Source organism: Nicotiana tabacum, chromosome 19 (genome assembly GCF_000715075.1).
Source record: "Nicotiana tabacum cultivar K326 chromosome 19, ASM71507v2, whole genome shotgun sequence".
Taxonomy (NCBI): Eukaryota; Viridiplantae; Streptophyta; class Magnoliopsida; order Solanales; family Solanaceae; genus Nicotiana; species Nicotiana tabacum.
In genome coordinates this window covers 24,633,443-24,649,982 of record NC_134098.1, presented here as the reverse complement: position 1 = coordinate 24,649,982, position 16,540 = coordinate 24,633,443, and the positions used below count along the sequence as shown (strand labels likewise).

Here is a 16,540-nt window from a genome sequence, read left to right as displayed (position 1 = left end):
TTGACAGGCTAACTAAGTCAACACACTTCATTCCGGTCGTGACCACGTATTCTTCAGAGAGATTGGCCCAGATTTACATTCAGGAGATTATTCAGTTGCATGGTGTGCCCGTTTCCATCATATCAGATAGAGGCCCTCAGTTTACTTCACATTTCTAGAGGGTAGTACAGAGTGAGTTGGGGACCCGGGTAGAGCTCAGCACAACCTTTCATCCGCAGACTGACGGGCAGTCGGAGCGGACGGTTCAGATCTTGGAGGATATGCTCAGAGCATGTGTGATTAACTTCGGAGGGCAGTGGCTGTTTCCGAAAGACCCTCGGCTTAGGAAAGATAAAAGAACACACCAATTCTAAAACTGAAGCAAAAATACAAAGATACAAAACTAAAACTGAGTTTTGTAATAAGAAGGCCGAAACGAAAGCAACAACAAGTAATCACATAAATCAAGGCATACGAAAATACATACATAACGCTAACTCATGTACTAAAGCTACTGTTACAGACAAGGACAACACTAGGCGACCTATTCTAACCCTTTACCTTTATTCTCAACCTCCACACCTTCCTATTCCTGGTCATGTCCTCAGTGAGCTAGAGCAACGCCATATCATGCCTAATCATCTCTCCCCAATACTTCTTCGGCCAACCTCTCACACCTCCTCATTGGTGCATCTGCGTCTCTCCTCTTCACATGTTCGAACCATCTAAGTCTCGCCTCCCGCATCTTGCCTTCCACAGAGGCCACGCCCGCCTTATCCCGAATAACTTCATTTCTAATTTTATCCAGCCCGGTATGCCCACACATCCATCTCAACGTCCTCATTTCAGCCACCTTCATCTTTTTGGACATGAGAGTTCTTGAATGACCAACACTCAGCCCCATATAACAGAGTCGGTCTGACCACCGCTCTATAAAACTTACCTTTAAGTTTAGGTGGCACATTCTTATCACACAAAACACCTGAAGCGAGCCTTCATTTCATCCATCCGGCCCCAATTCAATGTGTAACATCCTCGTCGATCTCTCCATTCCCTTGTATAACTGACCCAAGGTATTTAAAACTCTCTCTCCTAGGGATGGCTTGAGAATCAAGGCTCACTTCTTCGTCCACACCCTGAGTCGTTCCACTGAACTTGCATTCCAAGTACTGTGTCTTGGTCCTGCTCAAATAAAAAATGAAAATGAAAAGGTTAAATTAATGAGGGATAATTTTAAAAATATAAATTAGTGGTAAGGATATTTTTGTCTTGAAAATTTAATTTGTGCTTCTACTTCTTGGAAGAAGCTAGAATTCGTAGCTTCTTCCCATAAGCATAAAAACTGATTCTGCTTTCGTTCAGAAGCACTTCTCTGTCTTGGCCGAACACCTCAAATTTCAAAAAAGTATTTTTTTGGGGGGAAAGTGCTTTTGGCCTCCCAGAAACTTGGTCAAACAAGCTATTAAACTTCTTATTAGCACTGTGTTGTAGCTATTCTTCTCTTCTGTTGGATTAAAATAACTTTAGAGAGTGTTTGGATAATTTTAAGCATTTTTTTTACTTATTTTGGTCTTTGATAGCACCAAAGTGCTTGTGATCAAAGTGCTTTTAAGCCAAAATAACTCAGAAGCTTGGACACTTCGAATTATGATTTTTTAGCTTAAAAGCTCTTTGGATTTGACCGAGTATATTACTTTGTTATGAACTTATGCTTTACAATTTTCATATAGCGATAAAAGACCCTTCATTGCATCAAAAAACCCTAACTTCGCTCTCGTTTCTTTTTCCTTATTATGTGCTGCTGCTTTCCATCTCTGCCTCTACAGTCTCGTTTCTTTTTCTTTTAGTCTTAGCAATTGAAGAGCATTTCATTCATTTTAGTAGGAAAATATGCTCAATAAACTACTTGTTTGGAAGCTTCAACACTTTTCTATCCGGACACGTTACTGCTTATTTATGAAAATAGTTCCAACACTTAGAAAGTGCTTTTTAGCACGTGATGCTTAAAACTACTTTTATTCGGCTAGGCTTAGCCGACTCCAAACTTGTTTGGGATTGAGGCGTAGTTCTTTTATGCTTTCATTCAGCTAAGCTTAACGAGATTTGAGATTGATAAAGGCATTAAGTTGACAGCAGACTGGAGTAAAGGGAAGAAGCTTTGGACTCAAATCATAAGTTTCTTGAAACACATAGCAACATGTTTCATTAATTGTAATTTGAAGACTTTGTTAGACTTTTAGAAGTTCTTTATCATCCAATATTCAACAAGTTATATAACTACGAGTTGCTGAATTTGCTTTCGTATTTTTGGTTCACTGATAATTTTTTTAATGAGCAGGCGTGAAGGTTGATTAACTTTAACACGCGAATCATATATCGTTTCTGAACATTGAATGTGGGACTTGAACTTGATTTTCACTGAACTTGGTCTTGTGGGGATTGGACCTTAATAGGCTAACAAGTTCACATGATGCTATACACATGCCATCTGACTTTAGATGGTTGCTATCTTAGTTTCCACCTATCATTGAAGTTTCTATTTCCATGTATTGCAGGTGCAAAATGCTATTCAGTTTTTGAAGATGATTGGTGCATTAGATGAAAATGAGTATCTTACACATCTAGGTATGTGTTCTTTTGAGGCGTGAAGAGAGTGATCTGCTTCATGAAAATGTTAATTTCTTTTATATATATATATATAGTGAGAAAGCACAGGAGAATTTTTTTTGATAAGGTAAATTGTATTAATCAAAAGGGAGAGAACTCCCGTATACACGAAGTATACCAAAGACGTAGAGAATTTACATCAGAACATGATTCTCTACAAAATACGCCCAATCTTCTATACAAGTAGGGGCTAAATGAGTGCACCAAAAAGCGATCAAAGATAAAAGACTATTCTTAAGATGTGAAAAAGGAGACTCAATCTCCTCAAAAACTCTCCTATTTCTCTCCCCCCATACTACCCACATGAGAGCTAACGGGGCGAACTTACACGCCTTTTGCTTTCTTCTTCTACGAAAACCGCCCCAGCTATATAACATTTCCTTTACAGTGCTTGGCATCACCCATTGAACACCAAAAATATTCAGGATTGCCCTCCACAAAGCAGAGGACACAGGGCAATGCAACATAAGGTGATCAACTTATATTATTGATATCTATTAACTGTTTTACAATAGCCCTATTTATAACTATACACAATACGTATTCTACTCCTATTTTATGTAGGACTAGGGTTATTTACATAACTATATATTCTAACACTCTCCTTCAAGCCACTGCCTACAAATCATATGTACCGAGCTTGTTACATATGTAACTAATACAAGAACCAATGAGAGACTTGGTGAAAATATCTGCAAGCTGATTATTCGACTTTACAAACTTTGTAGCGATATCTTCCTGAGAGTATCTGACGAAATGACAGTCGATCTCAATGTGTTTAGTTCTCTCATGGAACACCAGATTTGATGCAATATGTAGGGCAGCTTGATTATCACACACAAGTTCCATTTGACCGATCTCACCAAATTTCAACTCCTTGAGCAACTGTTTGATCCAAACTAGTTCACATGTTGCCATAGCCATTGCGCGATATTTTGCTTCTGCACTAGTTCGAGCAACACATTCTGTTTCTTGCTCTTCCATGATACCAAATTACCTCATACTAAAACACAATATCCAGACGTAGAAAGTCTATCAGAAGGTGATCCTGCCCAATCAGCATCTGAGTATCCAACGATCTGCTCATGGAATCCTTTGCCTGGAGCTGATTTTAATTTTATATACCGAAGAATGCGGACAACTGCATCCCATTGACTATCACATGGAGAATCCATAAATTGACTCACAATACTCACAAGAAAGGAAATGTCAGGTCTAGTAACTTTGAGGCAATTTAAGTTACCAACCAACCGCCTATATCTTGCAGGATCGCTAAGCGGCTCCCTTTGTCCTGGCAGAAGTTTAGAATTCGGATCCATAGGAGTGTCAACATGTCTACAGCCTGTCTCCTCAAGAATGTCTAAGCCATACTTCTGTTGTGAGATCACATTACTTGAGCTAGACTGGGCGACCTCAATTACTAGAAAATACTTTAATCTGCCTATATCCTTAGTCTGAAAGTTCTAAAAGAGATGTTGCTTCAGCTTAGTAATACCATCCTGATCATTGTTGGTAATAACAATATTGTCAACATAAACCATCAGAAAGATACAGAGATTTGAAAAAATGCCGATAAAACACAAAATAATCAGCTTCACTATGAGTCATGCCAAACTCCTGAATAACTATGCTGAACTTAGCAAACCAAGCTCGAAGAGACTACTTTAGACCATAGAGTGACCGACGCTACCGACATACAAGGCCACTAGACTCGGGTGATTTCTCTATATAACTTCATCCTCAAAGTCACCGTGAAGAAAAACATTCTTAATATCCAACTGATGGAGAGGCCAATAGCGAACAACAGCCATGGATAGAAAAAGGCGGACTGATGCTATTTTAGCCACGGAAGAGAAAGTATCACTGTAATCGTGCCCAAATATCTAAGTATACCCTTTGGAAACAAAACAAGCCTTAAGTCGATCAACCTGGCTATCTGGACCAACTTTGACGGCATAAATCCAACGACAACCAACAGTAAATTTGCCCGAATGAAGAGGAACAAGCTCCCAAATACTACACATCTCGTCAATCATAGTCTGTCGCCATCCTGGATGAGATAGTGCTTTACCTATAGACTTAGGAATGGAAACAGAGGACAAGGATGATACAAACACATAATAGGGTGATGACAGACGAAGATAACTTAAACCGACATAATTGGGATTAGGATTAAGTGTGGACCATATATCTTTTCGAAGTGCAATCGGTGGACTAGGAGGAGACAAGTCTGCAGTAAGAGCAGGGTCAGGTGTAGGACATGAATCAGCTGAGCCTGATGCTGGGCGCAGACGACGATGATAAGTCCAGAGTGGTGTTCTTGTGGCTGGGGATTTAGGAGGAAAAACACTAGATTCCTTAACAGTTGGTATAGGTTGGACTTCTGTAGCTGAGGGTGTGGGAGGAGCTATTGTGAACTCCTCAAGAGTCGGTATAGGTAAGACCTGAGATATATCAAGGTGGTAGGAAGAGGTGAAGTAAGGTCTAGACTCAAAGAATATGACATCAACTGACATAAGGTACCTACGAAGATCAGGTGAGTAGCAACAATATCCCTTTTGAACACCAAAATAACCAAGGAAGACACACTTGAGAGCACGAAGAGCTAATATATCTTTCACAGGGGTTAAGTTATGAACGAAACATGTGCTTCCAAAAACACGAGGGGAAAGGAGAGTAAGGGTGACTGGGGAAACAATACTGAATGCGAGACTTGATTCTGGAGGGGAGATGAAGGCATCCGATTAATCAAGTAACAAGCCGTGAGAACATCATCGCCCAAAAAACGCAGCGGAACATGGGACTGAATGAGAAGTGTCCGAGCAGTCTCACTGAGGTTGTATTATTTCTCTCTGCAACGCTTTTTTTGCTGAGGGGTATAAGGACAAGATGTCTGATGAATAATTTCTTGAGAAGTCATAAACTGCTGAAACTGAGAGGATAACTATTCTAAGGTATTATCATTGCGAAAATTGCGAATAGAAACACCAAATTGATTTTTATTTCAGCACAAAAACTCTGGAATATAGAAAACAACTCAGAACGATCTTCTATTTAGAAAAGACAAATACACCTTGAATAATCATCAATAAAACTAACAAAATAACGAAATTCTAAGGTTGAACTAACTCTAGTAGGACCCCATATATCAGAATGAACTAAAGAGAAAATACACTCTGCACGACTCTCAACACTACGCGAAAAGGTGGCTTGGGTATGTTTCCCAAGCTGGCATGACTCAGAATCTAATGTAAACAAACTAGGCACCATCTTCTGAAGCTGTGATAAACTTGGATGTCCTAAACGTCTGTGAATTAGGTCTGGAGGAGCTGTAACTAGACATGCTGTGGAGGGATTAAGTGAGTTAAGGTAGTAAAGGCCTTGTGATTCACCCCGTATGCCAATCGTATGTCCCGTACTGCGGTCCTGCATAATAAAAGAATCATCAATAAAATATACCACAATGGAGGGCACGAGTCAAACAACTAACAGATGCGAGACTAAAAGGACAGTCAGGGACATAAAGAGCAGAATCTAGAGTGACAGAAGATAGGGGATTAGCTTGTCCAACTCCTTTTGCTTTAGTTTAGAGCTCATTGGCTAAAGTAGCAGTGGGAAAAGACTGTGAATACACAATATTCAACAAAAATGATTTATTACCAGAGATATGATTAGAAGCGCCTGAGTCCATGACTCACGGTCCAAGAGTACTAGACTGCGAAACACAAGCAAAAGAATTACCAGCAATAAAAGTATTAGTCCAAGCAACCGAGGCTACTTGTGGAGATGTCTGGTCTGCTTACTTGCTCGATACTGAAAGAACTCATTATATTCCCCTTCAGATAAAGAAATCCTCGGTTACTTCTAGTCTCGGACTGAGCAACATGAGCATTTCTGGGTGGTAGACCATGTAAAGAATAACACACGTCACGAGTATGTCCAAGTTTGTTACAATAAGAACACTTGGGCCTAGATCTTCCAAAATGACCTCCTCCTCGTCTATTCTCCATAGTTTAAGATGTCAGGTTTTTCACAGTCTGGGATGTGAGAACAAAAGAGTCAACTGTCTGTGATGAGATCACTGGGAGACCGTGTGTTGCAGCAAGGCGAAGTAATCGAGAGAATAATTCATCAACTGTAGGGACAGTCGGACTAGCCAAAATCTGGTCGCTTACTGAATCAAGGTCATTAGGAAGTCCAGCGAGTGTAAGATTAGAAACATCTTCTATCGTTGCTCTTGTAGCTTTTCAACACTAGCAAAAACTGGTATCAACTTCTCAAATTGTTCCCTGAGTGCTTGTACTTGTCCCAAGTAAGTAGACATATCCAATTCCTGTTTCTTTAAATTTTTCATCCGCGATATCACATCCTAGAAACGAGATATGTCGTTAGTGTATAAAGTGCGAGCCTTTTTTCAAACTGAATTACATGTCTGGAATGGACGAAACAAGGGCATCAACTTGGAATCAATAGATCGTCATAAGAGACTACATAACTGGGCATCAATCTTTTTCCAAAGTGCTTTGGCCGTTTTATCTCCATCACTAGCCTTTTTGGTTAAGTGATCTTGAACACGTTGTGCTTTGCACCACAACTCAACTGAGGAAGCCCAAGCTAAATAGTTTGAACTTCTCAGTAAGAGTTCCAAAGTAATCTTAACACTTGAATTTCCACCTCCCACTTTTTTGGAACTAAAAGACATCAAATTCAAGGGACATGGTTGGATTGAATAGAGTTCCAAGCAAAGAAAGTAGTAAATAACTTCACCAATCTGTTTAAGGGCTCAAACAGTAAGATTTAGGCAGAAATTCAAACAGTAACAGTTCGCCGGAAAAAGGTGACTGAAAGTGGCCGAAAAATTGGAATGTGATTGGAATAAAAAAAATAGTATGGATAGGCTCGGGATTACTAGACAACCAAATTGTCTGGAAGGAACTTTGTCCGAAAAATACCTCACACGCCATCGCGTGAGTCGGAGTCTCGCCAGAAAATATTCTGCCGGCGGCGCGTTCTGCCGGAGAAATTTTTACGGGTTGGTCGCCGGAAGCTGATCTACTTCTTGATGGTGTTGGCTTTGGCTTTTGTACAACACCAGTGGATATGAACTTTCTTGCGGACAGACCTGCATTTTTCGGTTAACTGATTTCTTCTTTCCGGAATCGTTGGTAGTTTTTTTTTTTGCACAACGAAGAATCTCTCGCGATTGCGCTGATACCATGTGAGAAACCAAGGGGAAAAAATATTATAGATATTTCTATTAACTGTTTTACACGCCCTATTTATAACTATACACAATACATATTCTACTCCTATTCCATGTGGGACTAGGATTATTTATATAACTATATATTTTAACATATATATGTATATATATATATATATATATATATATAGATATATGTGTGTGTGTGTGTTTATGACTTTTATTCTGCGGTTTATAAGTTATATCTTCACCCTTTCTTCCCAACCAGGAAAGTTTTTAGCAATTCTCCCTGTGGATCCCAAGCTTGGGAAAATGCTCATTATGGGTGCTATTTTCCGTTGCTTTGATCCTGTTTTGACTATAGTGGCTGGTCTTAGCGTGCGGGATCCATTTCTATTGCCGCAAGACAAAAAGGATGTAAGTAGAAAGCAATTGCACCATAAGCCTCCCCCCACCACCCTTTTAAATTCATTTACTACTAGTTGGTATCATTCTGCTCTCAATTTGTTATTCATTCTTTCTTTTCATTAGTTTCATGTCTTTGACTTTTCCACCACTTCAAGATTGTGCATCCCTGCTTCTTTCTCATGTTTGCTCAATGATTAGTTATTCCACTTTGCTATTTACATCTTGACGTAAATAACACAAAGTAGTAAGAGGGAGCTATATTGAAAGAAGAATATTATAAATGGTTTAACTTTTGTCACTTGAAATGTATTTTGGGAGAAGTTTAGAGTTTTAGTTTGTAGGAGTTCTATTTTGTAATATTCCAGGGTGTATTCCTTATTAAGCAGTTTGACATTGATCTGGCTTTCCCAGAAGAACACAAAATATTTAAAGTAAGAAGGAATAATAAAACAGATGGAAAATGCATATACTTATGCCTGAGAATGGAGGGTTTATTTGTAAAGATGGTGTCACATAGGTGAGGTGGGACCAAGGTGGGAGCTTTTTTTTCTACAGGTCATCTCCCTTATTCATTGAAAAAAACAATGGAAACTGGATTGTTTTTTTATCTTATAAAGTGATAAGATTTATTTCTTATTAAGCAGTTTGACATTGATGTGGCTTTCCTAGAAGAACACAAAATATTTAAATTTTAAAGTAAGAAGGATATGAAGACAGATGGAAAATGCATGTACTTATGCCTGAGAATGGAGGGTTTATTGGTAATAGAAAGTGTCACATAGGTGAGGTGGGCACCAAGGGGGGAACTTTTCTTTTTTAAAAGGTCATCTCCCTTGTCCATTGAGGAAAACAATGGAAACTAGATTGTCTTTTTATGTTATAAAATAATAGTATTTTATTAAAGAAGGGCAAAAAACACCCATATACAAGTGGTATACAAAAAAGTAAAAAACCTTACAAAAAGATATGATTCTCTATGAATGACACCCAATCTTCTATACATATAGGAACCTCTTGGGTGCACTACAAAGAAATAAGGCATAAAAGGCTAACCTAAACATTCCTTTGAAAAAGAAAGGGTAAGAGGCTATTCCTTAAGTGTACAAACTTATTCTCTTCTTCTCCAAGAGCTCCTCTATTTCTCTCTCTTCCACATAAGTGCTAGTGGAGCAACATCCCGCGCCATGCGTTTTCTCTTTCGTCTTCTAAAGGACCAGCTGAATATTGCTTCTTTAACAGTGCCTGACATCACCAACTGAAGTTCAGACTATCTCAAAATTTTCCACCACAAGCGAGATGCTAACTCTCGATGTAAAAGGAGGTGATCCACACCTTCATCCTGGTTTCTGCATAGTAGAGACCAACTGATATATATAATTGTCCTATTCCTCAAAGTCGTAGCGGTCAAGATCAACAGAGGCGGAGCTAGAATTTGAAGCTTATGGGTTCGGGATTCTAGTTCTTTTAAGTTACTGGGTTCTAAATTAATAATTTGTACGTATTCAATGGATTTTGTAAGACAAATACAGAGTTTGGACCAAAGCTACTGGTTTAGCCGAACCCATACACGAAGAGCTAGCTCCGTCCCTGAAGATCAACCCTCCCGAACTAGCCAAATGAAACAATTTACCTTTCTCGGAACCCTAGGAATCCATATTGAGAAATATGGAAGCACTGTCTCTTCCCTTTCCAAGAGCTTGTCACAATAGTACTTAACAAAGAACACACCATTACTCCTTGCCTCCATACATCGTGACTATCCTGTGTAGTTCTTTGTTTCATGAAGCTACTCAACCAAACTTTGGAATTCTACGACCTCCCAATCTTGCAAGTTCCTCCTAAACCTCAAATGATAATGAACTTCTCCACTTTGTAGCCTCGGTATTCGTTGGGTTGGCATCTCCTTTTGGCATGCAATCCTAGACATGTTTCGAAATGTTATTCTCAAAGGGGCTGTTTGGTTGGAGGGAATAAGTGGATTATCTCGATATAAATTTTGGATTAAATCTATCTTATGTTTGGTTGAGGGTATTAGCTAAAATCAGGATAGCTTTTATACCATAATCATGGGATTATCTGTCCCATATAGAAAGTGGAATAGATAATCTTGGTTGTAATCCCATGATCATCATTCTAACCAGGATAAGCTGGTTTTGAACCGAACCACCCCAAAGTATTATTCACCACTTATTTTCCCAAAAACTAACCTTGCTTATCATCCACCTTGAACAACACATTCTAGCTGAATTCTTCCCAGTCCTCCAAATATTCCTCCATAAGCAATCACTTCTACCCAAGAGTACTCTCCTCTACCTCAAAGTGTAACATTTTTGTTCTCCAACCCCCTTCCAAAACCCTATATTCTCCACGATCACTTCTCTCCAAGAGTACTCTCCTTTTCCCAAATCTCCATAGCCATTTTACAAGCAATGCTTTGTTAAAGAACTTTAGATCTTTAACCCCAAGTGCACCCCAATGCTTTGGTGTCGTAATTGCTTCCAATTTACCGAGTGAAACTTCGTCGTCCCGTTTGTCGAGTCTCTTAGAAAAATCCCTTTGAAGTTTTTCCAACTTCCTCATTAGACTAACTGGAGCTTGTAACAACATGAAATATGTGAGAATGCTCGATAACACACACTTAATCAACACTTCCTTTTTCTCTTATGAAAAAAATCTCTTTCGCCAACCTGCTGACCTCTTTTTAAGCTCTCTATATCACCGGATTTCAAGTAGCTGGGTCCTTATACGATGCACCTAATGATAAATGAAGATAGGTACTAGGAAGTCCCCAACCTTGCAATTAAACACATTTACCAACATCTCAATGTTCTCCACCTCATCTATGGGGATAAGCTCGCATTTTCTTAGATTAATCTTTAGGTATAATACCATATGGAGCCATGTTAGCACTCCCAAGTATACCAACTGAGTTCTCGTAACAGCACAAAACACTAACCCATCTTGCTAATTCCTCCATCTTGCTCCAAAACCCATCTTTATCGTGAGGAAGTCAAGAAAACCCCAATTAACGTGATCGTAGGACTTCTCAAGATCTAGTTTGCACAAAATACTTGGTTCTTCTTATTTTTTTCTAGAATCCGCCACTTCATTTGCCACGAATGTTGCATCAAGCATTTGTCTACCTTTCACAAAAGCATTCTGCGAAGTAGATACAATCTCATCCTAGATCTTCTTTAGTCTATAGAAAAGGACTTTATGTATAATTTTATAGATGCTACCCACTAGACTAATCGGTTTATAATCCTTGATGCTCGTAGCACCCTCCCTTTTCCGAACAATGGTAATGAAAAGGGTCGAGAGTCTTTTTCAAATTCTCCCGTCTCCTGAAAAGCTGCAATGGCCTCCATCACCTTGTATGTTGGCACTATTGAAAGAATGCCAAGTAAATTTATCTTGGTTCCAGAGCTTTATCCCCTAAATCAATACTCAACCAACAGCCTTCAGAAGGACCTCTGCCCCAATGTTAATTAGTTTATGGTATTTGGTCTTACTTCTGAATAATAGTCTTGAAGGTAAACACTTAAAAAGATGGGGTACATATATAAATAAACTATTATATTCAATTTTTGGTACCAGTTTAAAAAATATTCAAATTTTGAATAATAGTTTATTTAATTCTTTCTCTAAATTTCCTGAAATGCTAATTAGTTTATAGTATTTGGTCTTGAGGACATTTGAACAACACTAACTTGGCACTATTCCCATCTGAGTCATCTTCTCATTATCAACTATAGGTATAGCCTCGGCAGCTAGAGCAGTATAACACTGCGCTAGATAATGCTTTGTTGGTTTTACTAAATCGTGTCCACCAATATTGATACACTCCTATCTTGCAGTTAGCGGGGACTGCAAAGTCTAGATTCTCAGCAAAAGACTATAGTGACCATATGGCGCTTGTCCGTGCATATGAAGGATGGAAAGATGCTGAAAGGGAAGGTTCTGCCTACGAATACTGCTGGAGGAATTTCCTCTCTGCCCAGACTCTTCAAGCTATCCATTCTCTTAGAAAGCAATTTATCTTCATCTTGAAAGATGCTGGATTGCTTGATGCTGATACTGCAACTAACAATAAACTAAGTTACAATCAGTCTTTGGTTCGTGCTGTCATATGTTCTGGCTTGTATCCTGGAATTGCATCGGTGGTGGTATGTAATGGTTCTACAGTTCTGATCTGGTTTCGCGAATTCATCCAAGTCCAACTGTATATATGTACTTATAGAAATCATGTGCATGTGCAGCACAGAGAGACATCAATGTCCTTCAAGACTATGGATGATGGACAAGTCTTGCTTTATGCTGTAAGTTCAATGGACAATTCTTTGAAGTTATTTGTTTAGATTAGGAAGTTAACACGATTATTTTTGTTTCTGCTATTTCTATCGTATTAAGTCCTGATGCAATTATGTGAAGTGCAAGTTATGTATCCCTTCCCAATACAGAACTATTTTTATTGGGTTTGCTTTAACATGAAAATTCTTGCTGGAAACATTAGTTCCCAGCTCTTTTTTCTTTTTCAACATTTGCCAGAATTCAGTTGTTTTCATCAGCCAAGCAAGTCCCTAAATTGTTGCTCTACGTTTGTACAGGCTTCGTTATTGGTTCGAAGTTCCGACTTGTTTAGATCTGTAGAGATGTTCATGTTTAGTTTTTCGTAGCTTATGAAAATAAGGTGTAAACTGCCATCAGGTTGTTTGCTTCTGTGTATGTAGTCATCAACTCAAACTTTTACCATATGCATTTACCAAGCTTAGAAATGTGTCTTACATGTATTTTCTACTACAAGAATATTTGATTTTTTTTTTTTGAATGGGAGGAGGCTTTTCACACAAATAAAATCTTTTCCTCATTGTATTTGATAGGACGTCTGTCCAACAAAGTTTCTGCCTTCGAGGTATCACCTTAAACACAAAATAATAAACCGTACAAGGAGAAAGAAAATAGAAGAATGGGATAATATTCTGGGGGAAAGTGTTTAAAATTCTGAACAGGGAAAGCATGCATAGCTTGAAATGATACCTATTAGGGAATTGGAAGGTTTTTTTTTTCTTTTTCTTTTCTTTTCTTTTGGCTTAGCCTATTTGTTTTCGAGTCTACTGATTCATTTGATGACTTTTTCCCAGAATTAAAAAGATCTTGATCTCCCCAATCCACATTCTTGACTCTCCCAAAAGCTCTTATGTTCTCCCTTTTTCTATTACCCAAGCATTTGATTTGCTGCTGTTCTACAATGGTAGCCATGATTGCTTATGAAAATAAGGTGTAAACTGCCATCAGGTTGTGTGCTTCTGTGTATATAGTCATCAACTCAAACTTTTACCATATGCATTTACCAAGCTTAGAAATGTGTCTTACATGTATTTTCTGCTACAAGAATATTTGATTTTTTTTTTTGGAACGGGAGGAGGCTTTTCACACAAATAAAATCTTTTCATTGTATTTGATAGGACGTCTGTCCAACAAAGTTTCTGCCTTCGAGGTATCACCTTTAACACAAAATAATAAACTGTACAAGGAGAAAGAAAATAGAAGAGTGGAATAATATTCTGGGGGAAAGTGTTTAAATTTCTGAACAGGGAAAGCATGCATAGCTTGAAATGATGCAGCTGGACCTATTAGGGAATTGGAAGGTTTGGTTTTCTTTTTTTTTCTTTTCTTTTCTTTTGGCTTAGCCTATTTGTTTTCGAGTCTACTGATTCATTTGATGGCTTTTTCCCAGAATTAAAAAGATCTTGATCTCCCCAATCCACATTCTTGACTCTCCCAAAAGCTCTTATGTTCTCCCTTTTTCTATTACCCAAGCATTTGATTTGCTGCTGTTCTACAATGGTAGCCATGGTTGCTGGAAATGCCGCTGATATCAAAATATTTTTTTGATAAGGGTAAATAATTTTATAAATGTAGGAAAAACTCCCGCATACAAGCCGTATACCAAAAGTAGAGAACCTACGCCAATAATATGATTCTCTACAAATGTCACCCAATCTTCTATACAAACAGGAACTTCATGGGTGCACAAAAAACTCTTACAAAGATTAGAGGTTATTCCTCAACTGTACAAAATTACTTTAATCCCTTTATTTCTCTTTCCACAAGACTCGGATGATGGTTATGAGGCCACTGCATCTTCTGTTCCTTCTTCTAGCAGCCTAGCTATTCAGTGCATCCTTACTGAACCTGCATCGCTCATTGCACCTCGAACCAGTTCAGAACAAACCACTACAGGAACGAAGCTACTTGGCAGTGTAACAAGAGGTGATCCACGTCTTCTCTCGAACATCTTCACATAAAGCACTAGCTAACATATGTAATCCTCTTCCTTCTTATGTTCTTTGCTGTCAATATCACCGCTCTTGCTGCCAAGAAGCGAAGAAGCATGGCTTCCTAGGTGCTCTAGGAGTCCAAACTGACACATAGGAATACTCGACTGCCCTCTCACCAAAAGCTTATGGTATGATTTTACTGAAAGCACACCATTACTTCTCGATCCCCACCTCCATGAATCCTGAACAGTGGGTGTAGTATTCTGTTTGCAGAGCATTTCCATCAACCTTGGAATTCATCCACTTCTCAATCTTGTAAGTTCCTCCCAATCTCAAGTTCCAAACCCCCCTCCCCCCATCTTGTACAACCCGAATCTGTTCCACCATCGCCTCTTTTGACACGGAACTCTAAATAAGTTGGGGAAGGTCGTCGTCCTCAACATGCTCTTTCTGCGCCACCGCTGATCCCATCTCTTCATGATATCTCTCCAAAGCCTGCATCCATCAGGTAATCAAATATTCCTAGATTTCCATCCCCTTCTACGACCCCATATTTTTCCTAGTTTTCCTAGTGCAAGACAAAAGATTTCGTGGTGCCTCCACAGAGGCTAAAGTCCTCGCACTCTCCTGAAGAGCTATTGCGAAACTGATAGAACACTACAGGTTCCCACGAAGCTTCCCACGACGCGACGAACACGAGAAGGAAGTGATTGTGCTGGCAACCGCAAAGAGTGGACAAAAAGGCTTTCTCCCCAGCTGCGGTGATAGACCACTTAATTGTGATTACCTCAAGGAAGAAGGTCAACAACTGTGGTAAGACAAGGGGGGACAAGTGTTCTTAAGAATGATTGGGCTTAAAGACACACAAATCAGTAGAATCACTTTAGCGGGGGTAACAAAAGCTGGAATTCTTCCTGCTGAAAACAAGGGACCTCCTTGTCATCCTAGGAGTTAGCAGAGGTATGAAAGAGTCCCCTCTCTGTATCTATGGCCTTAGAGTAGTGTATCAAATTAACGGACAAGAGCCGCCATTATCATTGACGAAAAGGAAAGCTTGGAAACTGATCAAACATATTAAGTATGCTACAAAAAAAAATTCTATCGGCCCTTTTTTTGGCAGAAGAAACCTCAAAAATTAAGTATCTTTCTTCCTCCTTTAAATTCTCAATTGTGAGAATTGCACTCCTTGCTGCAGCCTTGCAAACACCGCTTGCTTTGCGGAACATTGGTTCAGAACTGGAATTCAGATCAAGCTCCACAGGCCTATGAAAGTCTCTAGAGTTATCTTTATACCAGAGTAGTCTCAGCCATTCTGTTGAATTTTCAACATCCTTTGGACATTGTAGATGTTACAGTTATAATGATTATCTGCGTAAGCCCATTCTCTGTCTTATAGAGTTTGTAGAACAATTGCCGTTAGGAATTGATGAAATGACTAAAATGGTTCATACTGCTTTATCTTGTGTCCAAGAAGGAAGGAGTGTTACAAAGAAAGTCTTGTTCAACTTATCTTTAGTTCGTAACTGTTGCCAATTCAGGAAATTCTTCTTTTCAATCCTTCCAATTTGTGTAAGCGGAGATCTAACTATGCCATTTAATTACACAAATTCATTGCCTAAACGTGATATCTACACAACAGTTGCTTTGGACATCCCTTTCCAGATAGGAAGGTGGACCTGCACTTCAGCAGTTGAATAGTTGTTTAGTTACAAACGTTTACTTCAATTGCTATATATCTGTCATATTGCTGAAGTTGTTTGAACATCTGAATGATGTGTCTTCAGAATTCAGTCAATGCTCGTTATCAAACGATTCCATACCCTTGGTTGGTGTTTGGTGAAAAAGTGAAGGTCAATACAGTCTTCATACGAGATTCTACTGGAGTATCTGATTCGATTGTGATCCTATTTGGTAGTACTCTTGACAGCGGAGATACGGTAACTTCTTCTCTGCCTAGATGCTTACAGATTCATATCATGGAAGTTGTTAACTGGCTGGGGAT

At 38.9% G+C, this 16,540-nt stretch overlaps 1 protein-coding gene across 2 annotated transcripts in view; it reads left to right on the top strand.

Annotated features, from left to right (window-relative positions):
• The window catches only part of LOC107795926 (DExH-box ATP-dependent RNA helicase DExH3-like), a 53,489-nt gene that overhangs the window by 20,497 nt on the left and 16,452 nt on the right, over positions 1-16,540 (top strand). For both annotated transcript variants that reach the window (XM_016618629.2, XM_016618630.2), the window contains 5 exons: positions 2,535-2,604; positions 8,118-8,266; positions 12,115-12,423; positions 12,517-12,576; positions 16,323-16,475. In XM_016618629.2, coding sequence (XP_016474115.1) covers positions 2,535-2,604; positions 8,118-8,266; positions 12,115-12,423; positions 12,517-12,576; positions 16,323-16,475 — 741 coding nt within the window. The remainder of the gene's footprint in view (positions 1-2,534; positions 2,605-8,117; positions 8,267-12,114; positions 12,424-12,516; positions 12,577-16,322; positions 16,476-16,540) is intronic.